The sequence below is a fragment of the Amblyraja radiata genome, chromosome 4 (assembly GCF_010909765.2).
Source record: "Amblyraja radiata isolate CabotCenter1 chromosome 4, sAmbRad1.1.pri, whole genome shotgun sequence".
Taxonomy (NCBI): domain Eukaryota; kingdom Metazoa; phylum Chordata; class Chondrichthyes; order Rajiformes; family Rajidae; genus Amblyraja; species Amblyraja radiata.
In genome coordinates, this window is record NC_045959.1 from 50,340,134 (window position 1) to 50,358,973 (window position 18,840).

The following is an 18,840-nucleotide window of genomic DNA, read 5'->3' on the forward strand; positions in this document are numbered from 1 at the left end:
TAAACTAAACAAACAGTTTTCTAATTGAATTTTATTCAACACAGTCACGTACAAATGTTCAGATCTGCCAGCAGGGAAGAGAAGAGGTTTGGCCCAATACCTTGCCTTACGCTACAAGGTTTTCCTGTGCTACATTAATCCCTGTCATTCAGGAACGCTTTTAGCAGGTCCTAAGGGGAATTGCCTTACACCCCAACATTCCAAGTCGATGACTGCCCAGTAGGTTGTTTGGAAATAACAAAAGCTATAACTTATTTCAGACAAGAAATGTTGCCGTGCAATGTCAACAAACCATGGATCATACAGAATTATTTGGTTCAGTATATTTCCAAGACCCACTAGACTTTGATCTAGCCCATTAGAACTTGGCACTATGCCAGAGGGATGGGTAGCACAGGAGTGCAGTCACAAATGTTGGCGTTGGAGAAGGTCCAGAGGAGGTTTACGAGAATTATCACAGGGATGATTGGGTTAATATATGATGAGCATTTGACGGTACTGGGCCTGTGCTCGCTGGAGATTAGAAGGGTAAGGGGTCGGGGGGGTAGGGGGGTTCTCATTGAAACTTACCGAATTATGAAAGGTCTGGATAGAGTGGATGTGGAGAGGATGTTTCCATTATTGGGAGAGTCTAGGATGTTTCCATTATTGGGAAAGTCTAGGACCAGAGGCCATAGCCTCAGAATAAAAGGACATGCCTTTAGGAAGGAGATGAGGAGGAATTTATTTTGCCAGAGGGTGGTGAATCTGTGGAATTAATTGCTACAGACACCTGTGGAGGCTAAGTCTAAAGATATTTGCTTTAGGTGGAGATTGACAGATTCCTGATTAGTTTGGGTGCCAGGGGTTATGGGGAGAAGGCAGGAGAATCGGGTTGAGAGGGAATGATAGATCAGCCATGATTGAATGGCAGAGTAGACTTGATGGGCCAAATGGCCTAATTTTGCTGCTATAACTTATGAACTTATGAAGTGCTACAGTGACCCACGTTCGATCCTGACCCACTGCCGCTGCCTGTGTGGACTTTGCATGTTCTCCCTGTAACTGCATAGGCTCCTCTCCCAGAGTGCTGGAAGACTCTCCCACATCCCAAGGACATGATGGTGAATGAATCACCTCGCAGTGCATGGAACACATTAAAAAAGTACAGCGCAGGATCAGAACTTTCGGCCCTCGATGTCTGTGCCGAACATTCTGCCAAAATAAACTAATCACATCCGCCTACATGTGGTCCATATCCCTCCATTCCCCTGCATATCCATGTGCCTATCTAAAAGTCTCTTCAATGCATTCTAGCCACCTATCACCCTCTGTATAAAAAACATGCACCGATACAAAGGTTTGGCAAGTAATAAATAAATAAGTAAAATAAGCTTTTCATTACAGATTTCAAAATTCTCCAAACACGAGAATATAATTTTTCAGAAATTTATGAAACATATTTCCACAATAAGGAGTTTTAATCCTCCCTGAAATGTAGAGGCGTGCGATTATTTTGTAAACAATAAATGTAGATACAGATGTCCTATTATAATCTGGAGAGGGGATAAGAGGAAAGACGTAGAGGAAGTTTAGAAAGATGAAAGAAAGAAATACAAACTTCAGCATACTTTGCTGAGAAATGTTTATCTTGCGAAGCAGTGATATTCTAGTGTTCATGATAAGATGCTGTATGGATTGCAGACTTTTATCATGAGATTTCAAGCAAACTATGTTGCCAAAGGTCTAAAATCACCAACTGCAGTTCACTGCATTTCGAGTAGGAAGCCATCATTGACTTGTTACTGCTTGACATTAAACTGAACATATAAGTATTATAAACTGGATTTAATATATGTATAAAAAGAGATAGACACAAAATGCCGGAATAACTCAGCGGCAGCATCACTGTAGAACATGGATAGGTGGTGTTTTTGGTCGGGACCCTTCTTCAGACTGATTGTAGGATGGGGGGGTGGGGGGGGCAGGTGAGCAGGAAGTAGGAAGCAAGATAAGGCCAGAATGAATCAGGGCATCAACAGGTGATCTCAGGCAGGGAGGTTGCCTGATAGGCTGATTGTTGGCCAGGGATGGTGTGCAAAAGTCATTATCTGGCCCTGATTGTCCTGGTCTTTTCATGCTTCCAGTTTGTCTCCCCCACCCCAGCTGATGAATGGTCTCAACCCCGAAATATCACCTATCAATGTTCTCCAGAGATGCTGCTTGACCCGCTGAGTTAATCCATCATTTTAGAGTCATAGAGTCATACAGCGTGGGCACAGGCCCTTCAGCTACACTTGCCCACACCGACCAACATGTCCCACCTACACTAGTCCCACCAACCTGCAATTTTTCACAACCATCTTCACTATCTGCAAAACCATCCACTTTTGTATCATCAGCAAACATGCTAACTTTGTGTCTATCTTTTGTATAAACTAGCATCTGAAGTTCCTTTCTATTTAAAAATATATATGTCTGGTTACATATTGTTAGAAGGAAACATGTGGCCCATACAAGTAGAAACAAGGAACTGCAGATGCTGGTTTACACAAAAGGACACAAAGTGCTTGTGCAACTCAGCGGGTCAGGCAGTATCTCTGGAGAACACAGATTGGTAGTGTTTCATAGAAACCTAGAAACATAGAAATTAGGTGCAGGAGTAGGCCATTCGGCCCTTCGAGCCTACACCGCCATTCAATATGATCATGGCTGATCATCCAACTCAGTATCCCGTACCTGCCTTCTCTCCATACCCTCTGATCCCCTTAGCCACAAGGGCCACATCTAACTCCCTCTTAAATATAGCCAATGAACTGGCCTCGACTACCCTCTGTGGCAGGGAGTTCCAGAGATTCACCACTCTCTGTGTGAAAAAAGTTCTTCTCATCTCGGTTTTAAAGGATTTTCCCCTTATCCTTAAGCTGTGACCCCTTGTCCTGGACTTCCCCAACATCGGGAGCAACCTTCCTGCATCTAGCCTGTCCAACCCCTTAAGAATTTTGTACGTTTCTATAAGATCCCCTCTCAATCTCCTAAATTCTAGAGAGTATAAACCAAGTCTATCCAGTCTTTCTTCATAAGACAGTCCTGACATCCCAGGAATCAGTCTGGTGAACCTTCTCTGCACTCCCTCTATGGCAATAATGTCCTTCCTCAGATTTGGAGACCAAAACTGTACGCAATACTCCAGGTGTGGTCTCACCAAGACCCTGTACAACTGCAGTAGAACCTCCCTGCTCCTATACTCAAATCCTTTTGCTATGAAAGCTAACATACCATTCGCTTTCTTCACTGCCTGCTGCACCTGCATGCCCACTTTCAATGACTGGTGTACCATGACACCCAGGTCTCGCTGCATCTCCCCTTTTCCTAGTCGGCCACCATTTAGATAATAGTCTGCTTTCCTGTTTTTGCCACCAAAATGGATAACCTCACATTTATCCACATTATACTGCATCTGCCAAACATTTGCCCACTCACCCAGCCTATCCAAGTCACCTTGCAGTCTCCTAGCATCCTCCTCACAGCTAACACTGCCCCCCAGCTTAGTGTCATCCGCAAACTTGGAGATATTGCCTTCAATTCCCTCATCCAGATCATTAATATATATTGTAAATAGCTGGGGTCCCAGCACTGAGCCTTGCAGTACCCCACTAGTCACTGCCTGCCATTGTGAAAAGGACCCGTTTACTCCTACTCTTTGCTTCCTGTTTGCCAGCCAGTTCTCTATCCACATCAATACTGAACCCCCAATGCCGTGTGCTTTAAGTTTGTAAACTAATCTCTTATTAGTTTCGGGTCCAGACCTAGTGAGATAGTCAGTCTGTCCATCCCCATTGGGCTGAATGGCCTCCCCCGTTATTTTCTCACATCACAACTCTCATCAACTTCGACAGATGCGCCGTAGAAAGAATTTTACCAGGAAGCATCACTGCTTGGTTTGAGAACAGCTCCATCCAAGACCACATGAAATTGCAGACCATCACACACACCAACCACAGTTCCATTGACTCCATCCACACTTCACACTGCCTCGTCACCCGCATAATCAAGGACCGGTCTCACCCCAGTCACTCCCTCTTCTCCCTTGTCCAATCGGGCAAAAGGTACAGATGTGTGAAAACGCACACTTCCAGATTCAGGGGCCGTTTCTTCCCAGCGGTTATCTGGCAACTGAACCATCCTATCAACAACCAGAGAGTGGTCATGAGCTACTACCTACCTTCAATGGAGAGCCTCGGACTATCTTTAATCGGACTTTACTGGACTTTTTCTTGCACTAAACATTATTCCCTTTATCATGTATCTGTTCACTTGGATCGATTGCAATCATGTATTGTCTTTCCACTGACTGGTTAGCACGCAATAAAAGTTTTTCACTGTACCTTGGTACACGTGATAATAAACTAAACTCACTAACTGAAGAGAATGAAGGAACCTGCAGTTACATCAGCAGCAACAGTGGACATGATCCAGCCTCTCTGAAAACTGCATGTGGACAGGACATGGTGTCATGGTGGCGCAGCGGTAGAGTTGTTGCAATTCAGAGCCAGAGACCAGGTTCGATCCTGAAAACGTGTGCTCTCTGTACGGACCTGCATGGGTTTTCTCTGGGTGCTCCGGTTTCCTCCCACACTCCAAAGACGTGCAGGTTCGTAGGTTAATTGTCTTAGTAAAATTGTAAACATGTCCCTGGTGTGTGTAGGATAGTGTTAGTGTGCAGGGATCTCTGGTCAGTGCGGACTCGGAGGGCCAAAGGGCCTGTTTCCTCGCTGTACCTCTAAACGAAAATAAGCATGTTGGATGGGTTGTGGAGTTAATAAGAGCCCGAAACGCAGAAATTCATCCTAGATGCACAAAATATCATCTATTCACTATACTGGGCCATAATCTTGTGAAGCCCCCTATGTAATCATGTTATAGTCTTTACGCTGACTGAATGGCATGCAACACAAAAGCTTTCCATTGCATCTTGGTAACGTGACAATAATAAACTAAACAAAACCAAACTAAACTTGTTGCAGATGTGTTTAGTTTACTTTAAGTTAGAGATACAACGAGGAAAGAGCCCCTTCGGCCCACCCAGTCCGCACCGACCAGCGATCACCCCATACACTAGTTCTACCCTGCACACTAGGGACAATTTACAGAAACCAATTAACCTACACACCTGCACATCTTTGCAATGTGAGAGGGAAACCAGAGCACCTGGAGAAAACCCACACGGTTACAGGGAGAATGTACAAACTCTGTACAGACAGCACCTGTAGTCAGGATCAAACCTGGGTCTCTGGCGCTGTAAGGCAGTGACTCTACCGCTGTGCCATAGTGCCATCCTGTATGTCATACCCCATTGCCAGAATGTGCTTCCAATGAAAGCTGGCGTCTTCTCTATAATACCAGTGTCCCATTGCTGGTGAGAAAGGCACTTAGGAAAATTAATCTTCATGGATAATAAACGCAAAATCCCAAAATCTATTTGGTATTCAGAAGAGTTAATGTGTCGTTTCATGTTAGTTATTAATTAATGCTTAGTTTTATTTAATCATACCACATTATGGTGTATAATATCATGAGAGGAATAGATCGGGTGCACGCACAGGGTCTCGTGTCCAGAATAGGGGAATCGAGAACCAGAGGACAGAGGATTAAAGTGAGGGGAGAAAAATTTAATAGGAACCTGAGGAGTAATGTTTTCACACAAAGGATGGTGAGTGAATGGATCGAGCTGCCGGAAGAGGTAGTTGAAGCAGGAACTATCTCAACATTTTAGAAACATTTAGACAGGTACATGGATAGGACAGGTTTGGAGGGATATGGGCCAAACGCAGGCAGGTGGGACGAGTGTAGATGGGACATGTTGGGCGGTGTGGGCATGTTGGGCCGAAGGGCCTGTTTCTATGCTGTATCATCCTATGACAATGTGATTTCCATAATGACCATCACTCCCTCTCTTGGCTTTTCCCTGCCTCCTCCATGCTAAAGAGTTTCAGAAACTAAATTATTTAGCACCTGAGTCAGCTGAAATCGTTACTCATTTCTGCAAAGTGCTTGGACATGCTGTTGAATCCGGCTTCCAGGTTTATTTAGAAAAACTGGGAATAAATAAAACAGGAATACAGAACTGGTCTTGGAGGAGCCAAGCTAATATTTCAGGATAAAGTGCAGTTGGCTTTGCGATGAAAGGGGCATTTTAGCGTTCTATATGAAGAAAAGTAACCTCCAAATGCATAAAACATGTTTTCATAAAACCACCAACTAAAATCAATAACAGATGCCAGTGTTAAAATGTTGCAGTAAAGCTGACAATGTAATGACTAAATGTCGCTAAATCTTTGAGGATTTCACTGATCGGAATCCCAACTCCCAGAGTAGGTGAGGAGTCCACCTAAACGGATATGCAGGGAATGGAGGGATGTGGACTATGTGCAGGCAGATAAGAGTTGGTCTTGGCATTATGTTTTTGTGCTGTACTCTTCTAGGTTCTGTGTTATCAAGTAGTATTCTGTGGTCAATTTCACATGAAAAGTCTTATTTTTCCCAATAGCACAGCCTTCTGATCAATCTCATAAAAACACCGACTCAAATTCATTCGGCCCATTAGGTCTACTCCGCCATTCAATCATGGCTGATCTATCGTTTCCTCTCAACCCCATTCTCCTCCCTTCTCCCCATAACCCCTGACATCTGACAATAATCTGTCAATCTACACCTAGAAAATATCCATGGACTTGTCCTCCACAGCCTTCTGTGGCAATGAATTCCACAGATTCACCACCCTCTGACTAAAGAAATTCCTCCTCATCTCCTTTCTAAAGGTATGCCCTTTCATTCTGAGTCTATGGCCTCTGGTCCTAGACTCTCCCACTAGTGGAAACATCCTCTCCACATCCACTCTATCCAGTCCTTCTGAGTCTTGATACCTAATTGAATTAGAGCTCGAAGCCAGCTCAAATCTGCCTTCCCCAATCAAGTTCTTTTCATTCAGAAGCCCTTGTTAAAGCACAACGCTTCTTAGCATGTCCCCCCTGTGTTTATCGGCAATTACTCCGAGCTCCGTGTTCCCCGACAGAGCGAGCAGTTACCAAGCCCGGTGGTAGGTGATGAATTTAAGCAGTGTTGTGATGTGGATTCACGTCAAGTGAGAAGTGGATAGCAACTGCCAAAACTGAGTTCACTTAAGATCCTAAACAGCTGTCAATGAATGTTTTCACTTCCTTTCCCAACTTTGGATGTGAACCAGAGGCAAAAGGCCTATGACTGAGACTATTGTCTCAGCCAAATAGGCTGAGCAGTCTGACCATTTCAAGTTAGCTTTAACACTGGCAGAGCTGGCTGTGCCTTTAATGAAAGACATGTTCGAATGGGGGGGAATAGACTGCTCTCCTTCCTTGCAACCATATCACGAGTTAGTCTTAATTGATGAAGTATTTACACTGCACAAGCTTCCTGTACACACTGTAGGTACGTTCTGTAACATATACATTTGGGGCGGCACAGTGGCACGTGGGGTTTCTCCGGGTGCTCTGGTTTCCTTCCACGCTCCAAAGCCATACAGGTTTGTAGGTTAATTGGCTTCTGAAAATTGTAAATTGTTTGTAATGTGTAGGATAGCGCTAGTGTATGGGGTGATCGCTGGTCGGTGTGGACTCAGTGGGCTAAAGTCTAAAGTCTAAAGCCTAAATGTAAATACAAGAAGAAACTCACAAAATCGGCATGTCACCAATCGAACATTTCTTACAAGCTGCCTATAATGTAGTAAGATTGTATTTCACTTTATGGCACTGTTTTGAACACACGTTCTCTTGGGATTTACAGTCTACTGATTTATCAAGATCCTTGGAGAACATTAATAATCGCATGTGCACACACATAGTTTAGTTCATTAGTGCAAGAAGCCATGAAGATACAGAAACAGCTGAGCGATTCAGCTCAGGATTGCTTTAGGTTTTCGAGAGTGCTGTATCACTCATTTACGGTATCCCATAGATTTGCAAATAATCTGCCAACTATTAAACAATATCGCTAAAGAACTGAACGCTGGGAATTAGGCAATAGCAGTGTTACGTATCAGACCTTTGCAACTCAATGAGGTGAAGCTTGGAACTGCAGCTTTGAGTTGTGAATGGAATAAGAACCTATTATTTTTAGATGACCAGAGACAATTGGACAGATGCCTGGATTGGAAAGGTTTTGAGGGAAAATATATGGGAAGGTTTATAAGTTTAAAAGTTTGGGGTCTGAAGACCTGAAACTTTACCCATCCATTTTCTCCAGAGATGCTGCCTGACCCACTGTATTACTCCAGCACTTTGTTTCAATCTAAGGTTTAGCGGGATGTAAGCCATATGCAGACAGCTGGGACTTGAATGAGGCATCTTGGTCAGTATGGATGTTGGTATGAAGAGCCTGTTTCAAGAGCCAAGATTGTTTTATTGTCATATGTCCCGAAATGGAACAATGACATTCTTACTTGCAGCAGCACAACAGCATAGTACTCTGTAAACTATGTTTCTGTGATGTATCACTCTATGACCATTGTGTATACACCATTTATTTTCCTGACTATAGAACATAGAACAGTACAGCACGGGAAAAGGCCTTTCGGCCCACAATATCTGTGCCGAACATGGTGCCAGGAGTAACTTCTATGTTATTAGAATTAAAATATCCTACTATTATTACATTATAATATAATCTATTATGTTATTATTGACTTTTATGCCTGCATGTAAATTCTATCATTTTTAAAATATTCTGCCCACATTCTCATTAACTCTCGCTCCAAGATTCTACAACTCACCTACTCCCTATGGGTGATTTACAGTGATCAATCGAGATCGTAACTCACACATTTATGGGATGCAAGGGGAAAATGGAGTGGTCAGAGGAGAGAATGAGCAACAGAGGAGAGAATGAGCAACAGAGGAGAGAATGAACAACAGAGTGAGAATGAGTCACAGGGAGAATGAGCAAACTCCGCTGAGTTCAGGATCGAACCCAGGTCCTCTGGCACTGTGAGGCAATGGTTCTATCAACTTCACAACCATGCATCCTGTTAACTATGTTCCATGGATATGGCCAGACCTGTTCAGCATTTGTTACACATTCGTCGTTGTTCCAGAAATTGGGTGGTACAGTGGCGCAGCGGTAGAGTTGCTGCCTTACAGCGCCAGCGTCCCGGGTATGATCATGACTACAGGTGCTGTCGATACAGAGTTTGCACGTTCTCCCTGTGACCACATGGGTTTTCTCCAGGTGCTCCGAGTTCTTCCCACACTCCAAAGATGTGCAGGTTTGTAGGTTAATTGGCTTCTGTAAACTGTCCCTAGTGCGTAGGATAGAACTAGTGTATGGGTGATTGCTGGTCAGCGTGGACTAGGTGGGCGGAAGGACCTGTTTTCACACTGTATCTCTGAAGATAAAACTGAAATAAAATTCTGTGTGGAAAAAAAATACCTGCTGCCATCAAGCCTAAGCTGAGAGAATGGAGCAGCTGGGCTTGTACACTCAGGAGTTTAGAAGGATGAGAGGATATCTCATTGAAACGTATGATTGTTAAGGGCTTGGACACACTAGAGGCAGGAAACATGTTCCCGATGTTGGGGGGAGTCCAGAACCAGGGGCCACAGTTTAAGAATAAAGAGTAAGCTATTTAGAACGGAGACGAGGAAACACTTTTTCTCACAGAGAGTGGTGAGTCTGTGGAATTCTCTGCCTCAGAGGGCGGTGGAGGCAGGTTCTCTGGATGCTTTCAAGAGAGAGCTAGATAGGGCTCTTAAAAATAGCGGAGTCAGGGGATATGGGGAGAAGGCAGGAAAGGGGTACTGATTGGGGATGATCAGCCATGATCACATTGAATGGCGGTGCTGGCTCGAAGGGCCAAATGGCCTACTCCTGCACCTATTGTCTATTTTCAATTGTCTAATTCATTACCTGAGGGTTTTGGAGGCATCATCCATTTAACATTGTACAGCATAAAACATAGAACAGTTAGAACATATAGAACAGCGACTATATGTGGCGACTCTTTGCATACCTTGTGTATGGAATGCAAAAAAAACAATTTCATTGTGACATGTCATGTAATAATAAAGTATCATTCATCCACACGACAGGGCCCTCGTCAGACATGATGCCAATTTAAACCAATCTCCTGTGCCTATACATGATCTGTATCCTTCCATTCCCTGCCTATACATGTGCCTATCTAAAATAATTAACTGAAGCTTATTCGGCTATGGTGGTTGAATGAATGAAACCACTAACATTCAACAGTGAAGCAATAGAAAAGTTTTGCAGATTTCTATTTTGTTGTTGAAACTTTTCATTAGCATGGAAAACCTTTCTCCAATAGTTTAGTTCAGTTTGGAGATACTGCGCGGAAACTGACCATTCGACCTACCGAGCCCACGCCAACCAGCGATCCTCACACGCCAACATTATCCTACACACACACTAGGAACAAATTAACAATTTTACCGAACCCAATTAACCTGCAAACTTGTACGTCTTTGGAGTGTGGGAGGAAACTGAAGCATCCGGTAATATCCATGCGGTCATAGGGAGAACACACAAACTCCGTACAGATATCACCAGTAGTCAGGATCGAACACGGGTCTCTGGCGCTGTAAGGCAGCTACGTTACCGCTGAGCCAGCAGTTAAGAGCAAAGATCAAAACACTGCACCAGAGAGGCAAGACCTGGCATAAAATTACCAGCTATTGAAAATGCAATAAATCCATCCTTCACGTACTTGTTCCTTGGTCTTCCTGCTGCCACACAAGTGTACCAAAGGCACAGATTTAATTTCATGGTTTTCCAATGAAGCTGAACAGAAGGAAGTATGTCGGCCAGCTTTGCTTGCACCTGCTGGTCACGAGGTGAGGCTACTCCATACAATGTGTCTTACCTTGCATTGTCTTCTTCGTAGGTTCCGAGAAGAGTGGAATAAGGAGGAGAAAGATGAGGTAGACAAATGATAGTCCATTGTATCGGAACAAACATGCTGAAAAGCAAGTGAGAACAGAATGGTTACTACCGCACTCTGTGAATCAGCTTCAGATTAATAATTATTACCAGTTATTTATGTGCTCAATGTTTAAGAGAAATATATTAATAGTGAGACTGTTGTACATCATATGAATGATAGAACCATCTGGCAACAGTAATCTAATATTTTGATTTTAATTGTGGAGTCATAAAAACCTTGATGCAGTGATGCATAAATGTCTGATTGGTTCATATAATGCATTCAATTTAATGTTCATCATGTATAAAGTAAAGCAATGTCAAACAAAACCCATTAAATGTTGTAATAAGATGAAAAGCATCATATCTCCTCAAGTCTGCACATACAGTTTAGACTTTAGAGATACAGCGCGGAAACAGGCCCTTCGGCCCACCGAGTCCGCTCTGGCCAGCGATTAGCCCATACACTCACACTATCCCACACACTAGGGACAATTTTACCGAAGTCAATTAACCTGCAAACCTATACGTGTATTGAGTGTGGGAGGAAACCAGAGCAGCCAGAGAGAACCCAAGCAGTCACAGGGAGAACGTACAAACGCCATACAGGCAGCACCCATTGTCAGGATTACACTCGGGTCTCTGCCACAGCAAGGCAGCAACTCTACCGCTGCGCCACTGTGCCGCCCCAAAGTTGCTTGAGAATCATCTGTGATAATAGTCTCGTGTGTCAACTTTAAACTCATTAAAGTTGAAGTTGAGGTTATCACCATTTGGTTATGAACCAACAACAATAATTTGAAATTCCCACGTACACGATCACACAGCTGGTGAAATAATGCTGCACCCATGATTATTAAGCAAAGCTAAACAGAAATTACAATATCTTTCCTTTTACCACATGTATCATTTTCTCTCTCCAGCTATAATATTACTTTGGGGTTTACATTGTTTGTGTTCCCAGATTACTTGATGGATCAAATCCAAAATGGCTCTCACAATTAGCAACAGCATTTCACAATTCACATTTATGCTGAAGTTGTCTTTTTGCAGGTGTTGTCACTGCTACCAGGAGTGTATGTGGGTTGACGTATATTACTCTGGGTGGTACACTGACATATGGTGTGTGTGGGGGGGGGGGGGGGGGGAGGCAGGGGTCACCGGAACCCGGAACACATCAGGCCAAAGACTCTTTCCTCTGTGAATAGCTCATGAGCTCCCAATGCTTAGTTTAGTTTAAAGATACAGCACGGAATCAGACCGAGTCCATGCCAACCATCGATCACCCGTTCACACTAGCTTTAAGTTATCCAACTTTGGCATCCATTCCCTGCACACCAGGGGCAATTTACAGAGGCTAATTGACCTACAAACCCGCACGTCTTTGGGACGTGGGAGGAAAGCGGAGCACCCGGTGGAGAATCACGTGTGATGCAGCACTGTGACAGAAGCGCTTCAACCAACTGCACCTCTCTGCCACCCAATGTTTGGGCATCAGGAGAATGTGCCTTTTGATCATTACCTTAAATCTAGTTTAAGATAATGATTAAACAAGATTTAGTGCAGCTAAACTGTAAGGCAGCAACTCCACCACGGCACCACTGCCCGAAGAAGCTTGTCCAAGAACCTTTCATCTCCCAGCTGCAGTCTGGCAATAGACCAGAGCAATTTATGATGAGATCAATGACCAGTGTGGACTCGATGGGCTGAAGGTCCTGTTTACATACTGTATCTCTAAACTAAACTAAAAAAAGATGTTTAGCTGTGGCAGAGCTTAAATCTAGCTAGAGTACACGCAAGATAAAATGACCAGCACTGGTCATAAATAATAAGTGAATCAAAGAATCAAGGCTGCATTTCAGGGCTGAAGTGATCTGAAGGCATTTGCTCCCAAAATGAATAGATTCTATATTTGTTACAGACTTCCAGGTATTCCCTGTTGGAATTGGGATCCATACATTGGGATGCATGTATAAGGCTCCCCATTTAAAGAACAGGGAATAATGCATAGTATCAAATTATACAATATCAGGTATATTTCTGCAATCTTCCAAAACGGCACAATGTGTTTAACGCCCATTCTTTGTCATATTACTTGATACATCCTAATTACAAAAAGAGATAATGGCATTTTTGCGAGTATGTTCTCAAACAATATCTATTGAACTCGCCAACGAATAAGAATCCAAATTAACAGTTCGTTTAGTTTAGTTTGGTGATACAGCATGGAAAATGGTCCTTCGATCCACCAAGACGGAACTGCAGATGCTGGTTTATACTGAAGATAGATACAAAGTGCTGGAGCAATTCACCGGGTCAGGCAGCATCTCTGGAGAAAAGGAACAGGTGACTTTTGTGGTCGGAAGCCTTCTTCAGACTTGCTTCCAGCCAGGGTTCCGACCCAAAACATCCCCTGGTCCTTTTCTCCAGAGATGCTGCCTGACCCACTGAGTTACTCCAGCAATTTGTGTTTGTGTCTCCTTTCTCTTGTTTCCTGCACCAAAAGAGGATGGACTCCATGTCCAGTCACATATTGGTGAGCATTCTGAAAATGTTGTCGAATTGAACATTAGGAGTTTAGGCTCGTCTGAAGAAGGGTTTCAGCCCAAAACGTTACCTATTTCCTTCGCTCCATAGATACTCCCTCACCCGCTGAGTTTCTCCAGCATTTTTGTCTACCTTTGATTTTACAGCATCTGCAGTTCCTTCTTAAACAGGAGTTTAGGCGTGCTCTGTTCTGGGAGCTCAAGGGCCACAATGTAAAGACCATGTGAAAAAAATCAATCATATCTGGATTGCCCCAATATTCACTCAAGATCATAAACACATTGTAGCCCCAACATGGACTGAAGATGACCGAGAACAAACCGGGCCTTTTATAACATCATTTTGCCAGCAAGTAAATGGACCTGGAAGCCCGCAAGATGCAGTGGTTCAGCAAGCCAAGAGAGTCAACAGTGTTGTGTTGTCAAATGTCTCAAAACGGAACAATGAAATTCTTACTTGCAGCAGCACAACAGATATGTAAACACATCCCTCTGTAAAACACATCACAAACAACAAAAAAGTTCAGTATATCAAAAAGAAAGACAATAGTAGTGCAAAGTAAAAAATAATTTTTACTTTGCACTACTATGAAAAAAGAAATAATAATTTCTTGCCATATGTCCCAGATAGGACAATGAAATTCTTGCTGTCCAGAAGTCTATGTAGTTTGGAGCCAAAAGCGGGCAGGTGGGACTATTGTAGATGGCGTTGGTTGGTGTGGGCAAGTTGGAGGAAGAGGCTGCTCCTGAACCTGCACGTTACAGTTTTCAAGCTCCTTTACCTTCTTCCCGATGGCAGGAGTGAAATGAGAGTGTGCCCATGGTGGTGTGGGTGTCTGAAGATGCTGGCTGCATTTTTGAGGCAGCAACTCTTGTAGATCCCTTTGATGGTGGGGTGGTCAGAGCATGGCCTGGTGTCAAAGATAGCAGGAAGAGGTAGATAGATGGGTTAGCAGGAGTACTTGGAGTTGGCCTTCACGGGAGTATGAAGCTATTCCGTTAGCTCTCGGTATTCGGTGGAACTGGTGTTACTGTATGAAGCTCAGAGTGGTTCACTCTTCAAGAGCAAACCACTTGTTGGTGAGGGGTCTTTAAATTGGTTTTGGAGGCTTCATTTGTATGTGTACAAGGCTTAGTTTAACTTAATTATAAGGTTCATAAGGTCATAAGGTTCATTTGTTCGCACAGACACCAATTGGTGTAGTGAAATTCAATTGCCATTGCAGCACCTTAATAAGAATACAACATAACATTATGAAGAAATTTAACATAAAACATAAAAACATCGCTCCACAATGGTTCCCACTGTGAGGGAAGGCACAAAGTCCAGTCCCCGTCCCCTTGTCCACCCATAGTTGGGCCTATTGAGGCCTCCGCAGTCGCCGCTACGGGTCCCGATGTTTCAGGCCCTTCTCGCCGGGTGATGGTGCTCTGGCATCGGGAGAACCCTCTCAGTGGCTTGGGATGCCTGGAACGGCCGCATCCTTACCGGCAACAACGGCTTCCGAAGCCGACAGGCCGCGCGGGACGGAGCTCTACCACTGGCGATCCCGGCGAGAGATTCCAGGCTCCGCAATGTTTAAGGTCAGCACCGCCGCCCGCGGCAGGCCGCACCACAGTCCTGCAGCTCCGCGATGTTCATCAGCAGTCTCAGCTCACCGGAGCTCCAGCGCGACGACCCGGGCAAGGCATCGCCCAATCCGCTCCGCGATAGCGCTCCAGCGCTGTGCCGCCGCCGAAGCCATGGTTTTGGCCGGTCCCGTCAGGAAACGCCGCTCCAGACCCTGAAGTTAGGCCGCGAGGACGGATCGAAGTTGCTGCTCGGAGGAAAGCCGCCCCCCGACTGGGTAGGAACTAGGAAAAGCAGTTTCCCCACCCCCACACATAAAAAGAATAGACCTCCAAACACTTTTTAACATACTAAAAAATAAAAAAAGGGAGTGAAAGGCCGGACAGCTGCAGGCAGGGCAGCCATATCTAACCGGACGGCGGCCCCCCCCCCCCGGGTATTAATTATTGTCATGTGAACCCAGGTACAGTGAAAAGTGTTTTAGTTGCATCTATCCAGTCAGTGAAAAGCTATACTTGATTACAAGATAGACACAAAATACTGGAGTATTTCAGCGGGGGACAGGCAGCATCTCTGTAGAGAAGGAATGGGTGATGTTTCGGGTCGAGACTCTTCTTCAGACTCTGAGCAGCTGCAGTTCTTTCCTACACATACATGATTACAATCAAGCCATCCACAGTGTACTGATACAGGATAAAGGGAATAACATTTAGTGCAAGATAAAGTCCAGTCATTCTGATTAAAGATAGTTTGAAGGTCTGCAATGAGGTAGATGGGCGGTCAGGACCACACACTAGTTGATGATAGGATGGTTCAGTTAGAGTCATAGAGTCAAAGAGCATGGAAACCAGCCCTTCAGCCCAACTTGCCCACACCGACCAGCATGCCCCATCTACACTAGTCCCACCTGCCCTCCTTTGGCCCACATCCCTCTAAACCTACCCTATCCATGCACCTGTCTAAATGTTTCTGAAACGTTGCGATAGTACCAGCCTCAACTACCTCCTCCAGCAGGTTGTTCCATACACTCACCACCCTTTGTGTAAAAAAGTTATCCCTCGGGTTGCCTGATGACAGCTGGGAAGACACTGTCAATGAGTCTGGAGGTGGGCGTTTTTCTTGTCTGATGGGAGAGGGGAGAAGAGGCAGCGTGAAGACTGGATAGACTCGGTTTGTACTCGCTAGAATTTAGAAGATTGAGGGGAGATCTTATAGATACTTACAAAATTCTTAAGGGGTTGGACAGGCTAGATGCAGGAAGATTATTCCCGATGTTGGGGAAGTCCAGAACAAGGGGTCACAGTTTAAGGATAAGGGGGAAGTCTTTTAGGACCGAGATGAGAAAATCATTTTTTACACAGAGAGTGGTGAATCTGTGGAATTCTCTGCCACAGAAGGTAGTTGAGGCCAGTTCATTGGCTATATTTAAGAGGGAGTTAGATGTGGCCCTTGTGGCTAAAGGGATCAAGGGGTATGGAGAGAAGGCAGGTACAGGATACTGAGTTGGATGATCAGCCATGATCATATTGAATGGCGGTGCAGGCTCGAAGGGCTGAATGGCCTACTCCTGCACCTATTTTCTATGTTTCTATGTTTCTAAGTGTAGATGGAGACTTAAAGGAACTCAAAGGAAACCTCGTTTCGACTTCACCCACCATGACAGGGATTGTTTATCCATCTTTCTCAGGCTCAATATCTAGCTCTTTCTATCGCGATCTGCGGAATGTGACGCCTGGCAACATAACCTCAAAGCCAATAATTACATATGCAGAAAACTGTCGAGTCTGTTTATTAAACCAACAACAAAACTAATCTGAAGACTAGTGTTGGAAATACAATGAAATGCTTCATGTAGAAGCAGTTGCTGCTGAGTTAAAAATCACTGCAGACAACATTTGCAATCAATTAATATTTGAAATAAAGTCTGAACCTCAGAATGATAAATACAGAAGCTGCACTTGGCTTTACTTTGAATTGTGTAGTTAAGCAAATCGTCACAATCTTTAGCGCAGACAGCAAGGCTATCATGTTGTAGAGAAACAAACATTTGAGACAAAGCTGCCCTTAATCCTGAAAACAATATGATCCTTTATTTTAACTATTACTAATTCATTGTTATGAGACAATAACTGTCTCACTCCAATGCCCAGTAGTTACTTCATTTTACATTCTTTGATTTGATAAATGTGACACTGAAAATCTCTGAAAACCCATTCCTTGGATAGAATCAAACAATGAATAAAAGCCACCACCCAGGCCAAAGAGAAACAGCTTGAAGTCTCCACGGCTTGCTCCAGAGTTTAAACGCTTGGCTAAATGTAGAATGGATTTTTCTTGGCATTACCCCTCAACATCCTACCACACGCAGAGAGCAGTCCTGAACTACCATCTACCTCATTGGAGACCCTTGGACTATCTTTGATCGGACTTCACTGGCTTTATCTTGCACTAAATGTTGTTCATGTTATGGCCATTATCCTGTACACTGTGAATGGCTCGATTGTAATCATGTTTTGTCTTTCAGCTGATTGGTTAGCACGCAACAAAAGCTTTTCACTGTACCTTGGTAAATGTGACAAATGCAAACTAAACTAAACTATGCAAAGACACAATCCTTGTATCGCTGTAGCAAACTACAATGCATTTTTCCTTATTTATATTTTATATATATTTATGTACAGTTGAGAAGCTGATAATGTTGCTGCCTCACAGCGCCAGAGACCCAGTTTTATCCCAATCTCTATTAGAGATACAACACGGAAACTGGCCCTTCGGCCCACCGAGTCTGCACTGACCAGCGATCACGCACTAGTTCTATGTTATCCCGGTTGTCAAACTTCTATCATCCTCCAGCTTAAGGTGTGAGATTCTTGATTGGTATGGGTGTCAGTGGTTATGGGGAGAAGGCAGGAGAATGGGGTTAGGAGGGAGAGATAGACCAGCCATGATTGAGTGGTGGCGTAGACCTGACGGGCCAAATGGCCTAATTCTGCTCCTATCACTTATGACCTTAAAATTAATGATTGCTGTTTGCAGTTAAGAATCTGGCTGCGTCCCATTACTCTGTATCCTGAGAGGACAAACTTTTGCCTTTATTATATCCAATAATCAACTTGTATCTCAAACAGCCAACTAATTGGCAACAGCATGAGGTTTTCACATCGAGAATTGGCCAACATATACTTTGCAATTACTGAGAAGAAAAAAACTGTGAATGAGAACGCCCAGGTGATAGTTTATTCAGATCATTTTGATCCATGGTTTAGATTTCCTGCTGTGCCAAATGCAAAAATGAATTCAAACGTGTGCAAGAAATAAGTCCAAGCAATTCCTGTGGTTATGTTAAGAACATAGAACGCTCTTAGAAATTAATACACTAGTTTCTCCAGAGGACAATTCAGCAGTTGTCCAAAGATGATCACTTTCACTCCAAACTATTCGATCGAGTCTGTGGAATTCTCAGGCTCAGTGGGCGGTGGAGGCCGGTTCTCTGGATGCTTTCAAGAGAGAGCTAGATGGGGCTCTTAAAGATAGCGGAGTCAGGGGATATGGGGAGAAGGCAGGAACGGGGTACTGATTGGGGATGATCAGCCATGATCACATTGAATGGCGGTGCTGGTTCGAAGGGCCGAATGGCCTACTCCTGCACCTATTGTCTATTGCCTCAAACTCCTGCACTCCAAGGAATAAAATCCTAGCCTGCTCAGCCTCTCTCTATAGCTGAGGCCCTCAGGTCCTGGCAACATCCTTGTAAATCAACGCACTCTTTCA

At 44.0% G+C, this 18,840-nt stretch overlaps 1 protein-coding gene across 6 annotated transcripts in view; it reads right to left on the minus strand.

The window, feature by feature from the left end:
* piezo2 (piezo type mechanosensitive ion channel component 2) overlaps positions 1–18,840 on the minus strand; it is a 499,687-nt gene that overhangs the window by 370,231 nt on the left and 110,616 nt on the right. For all 6 annotated transcript variants that reach the window (XM_033019396.1, XM_033019395.1, XM_033019392.1 and 3 more), the window contains exon 2: positions 10,895–10,990. In XM_033019396.1, the coding sequence (XP_032875287.1) occupies positions 10,895–10,990 (96 nt within the window). The remainder of the gene's footprint in view (positions 1–10,894; positions 10,991–18,840) is intronic.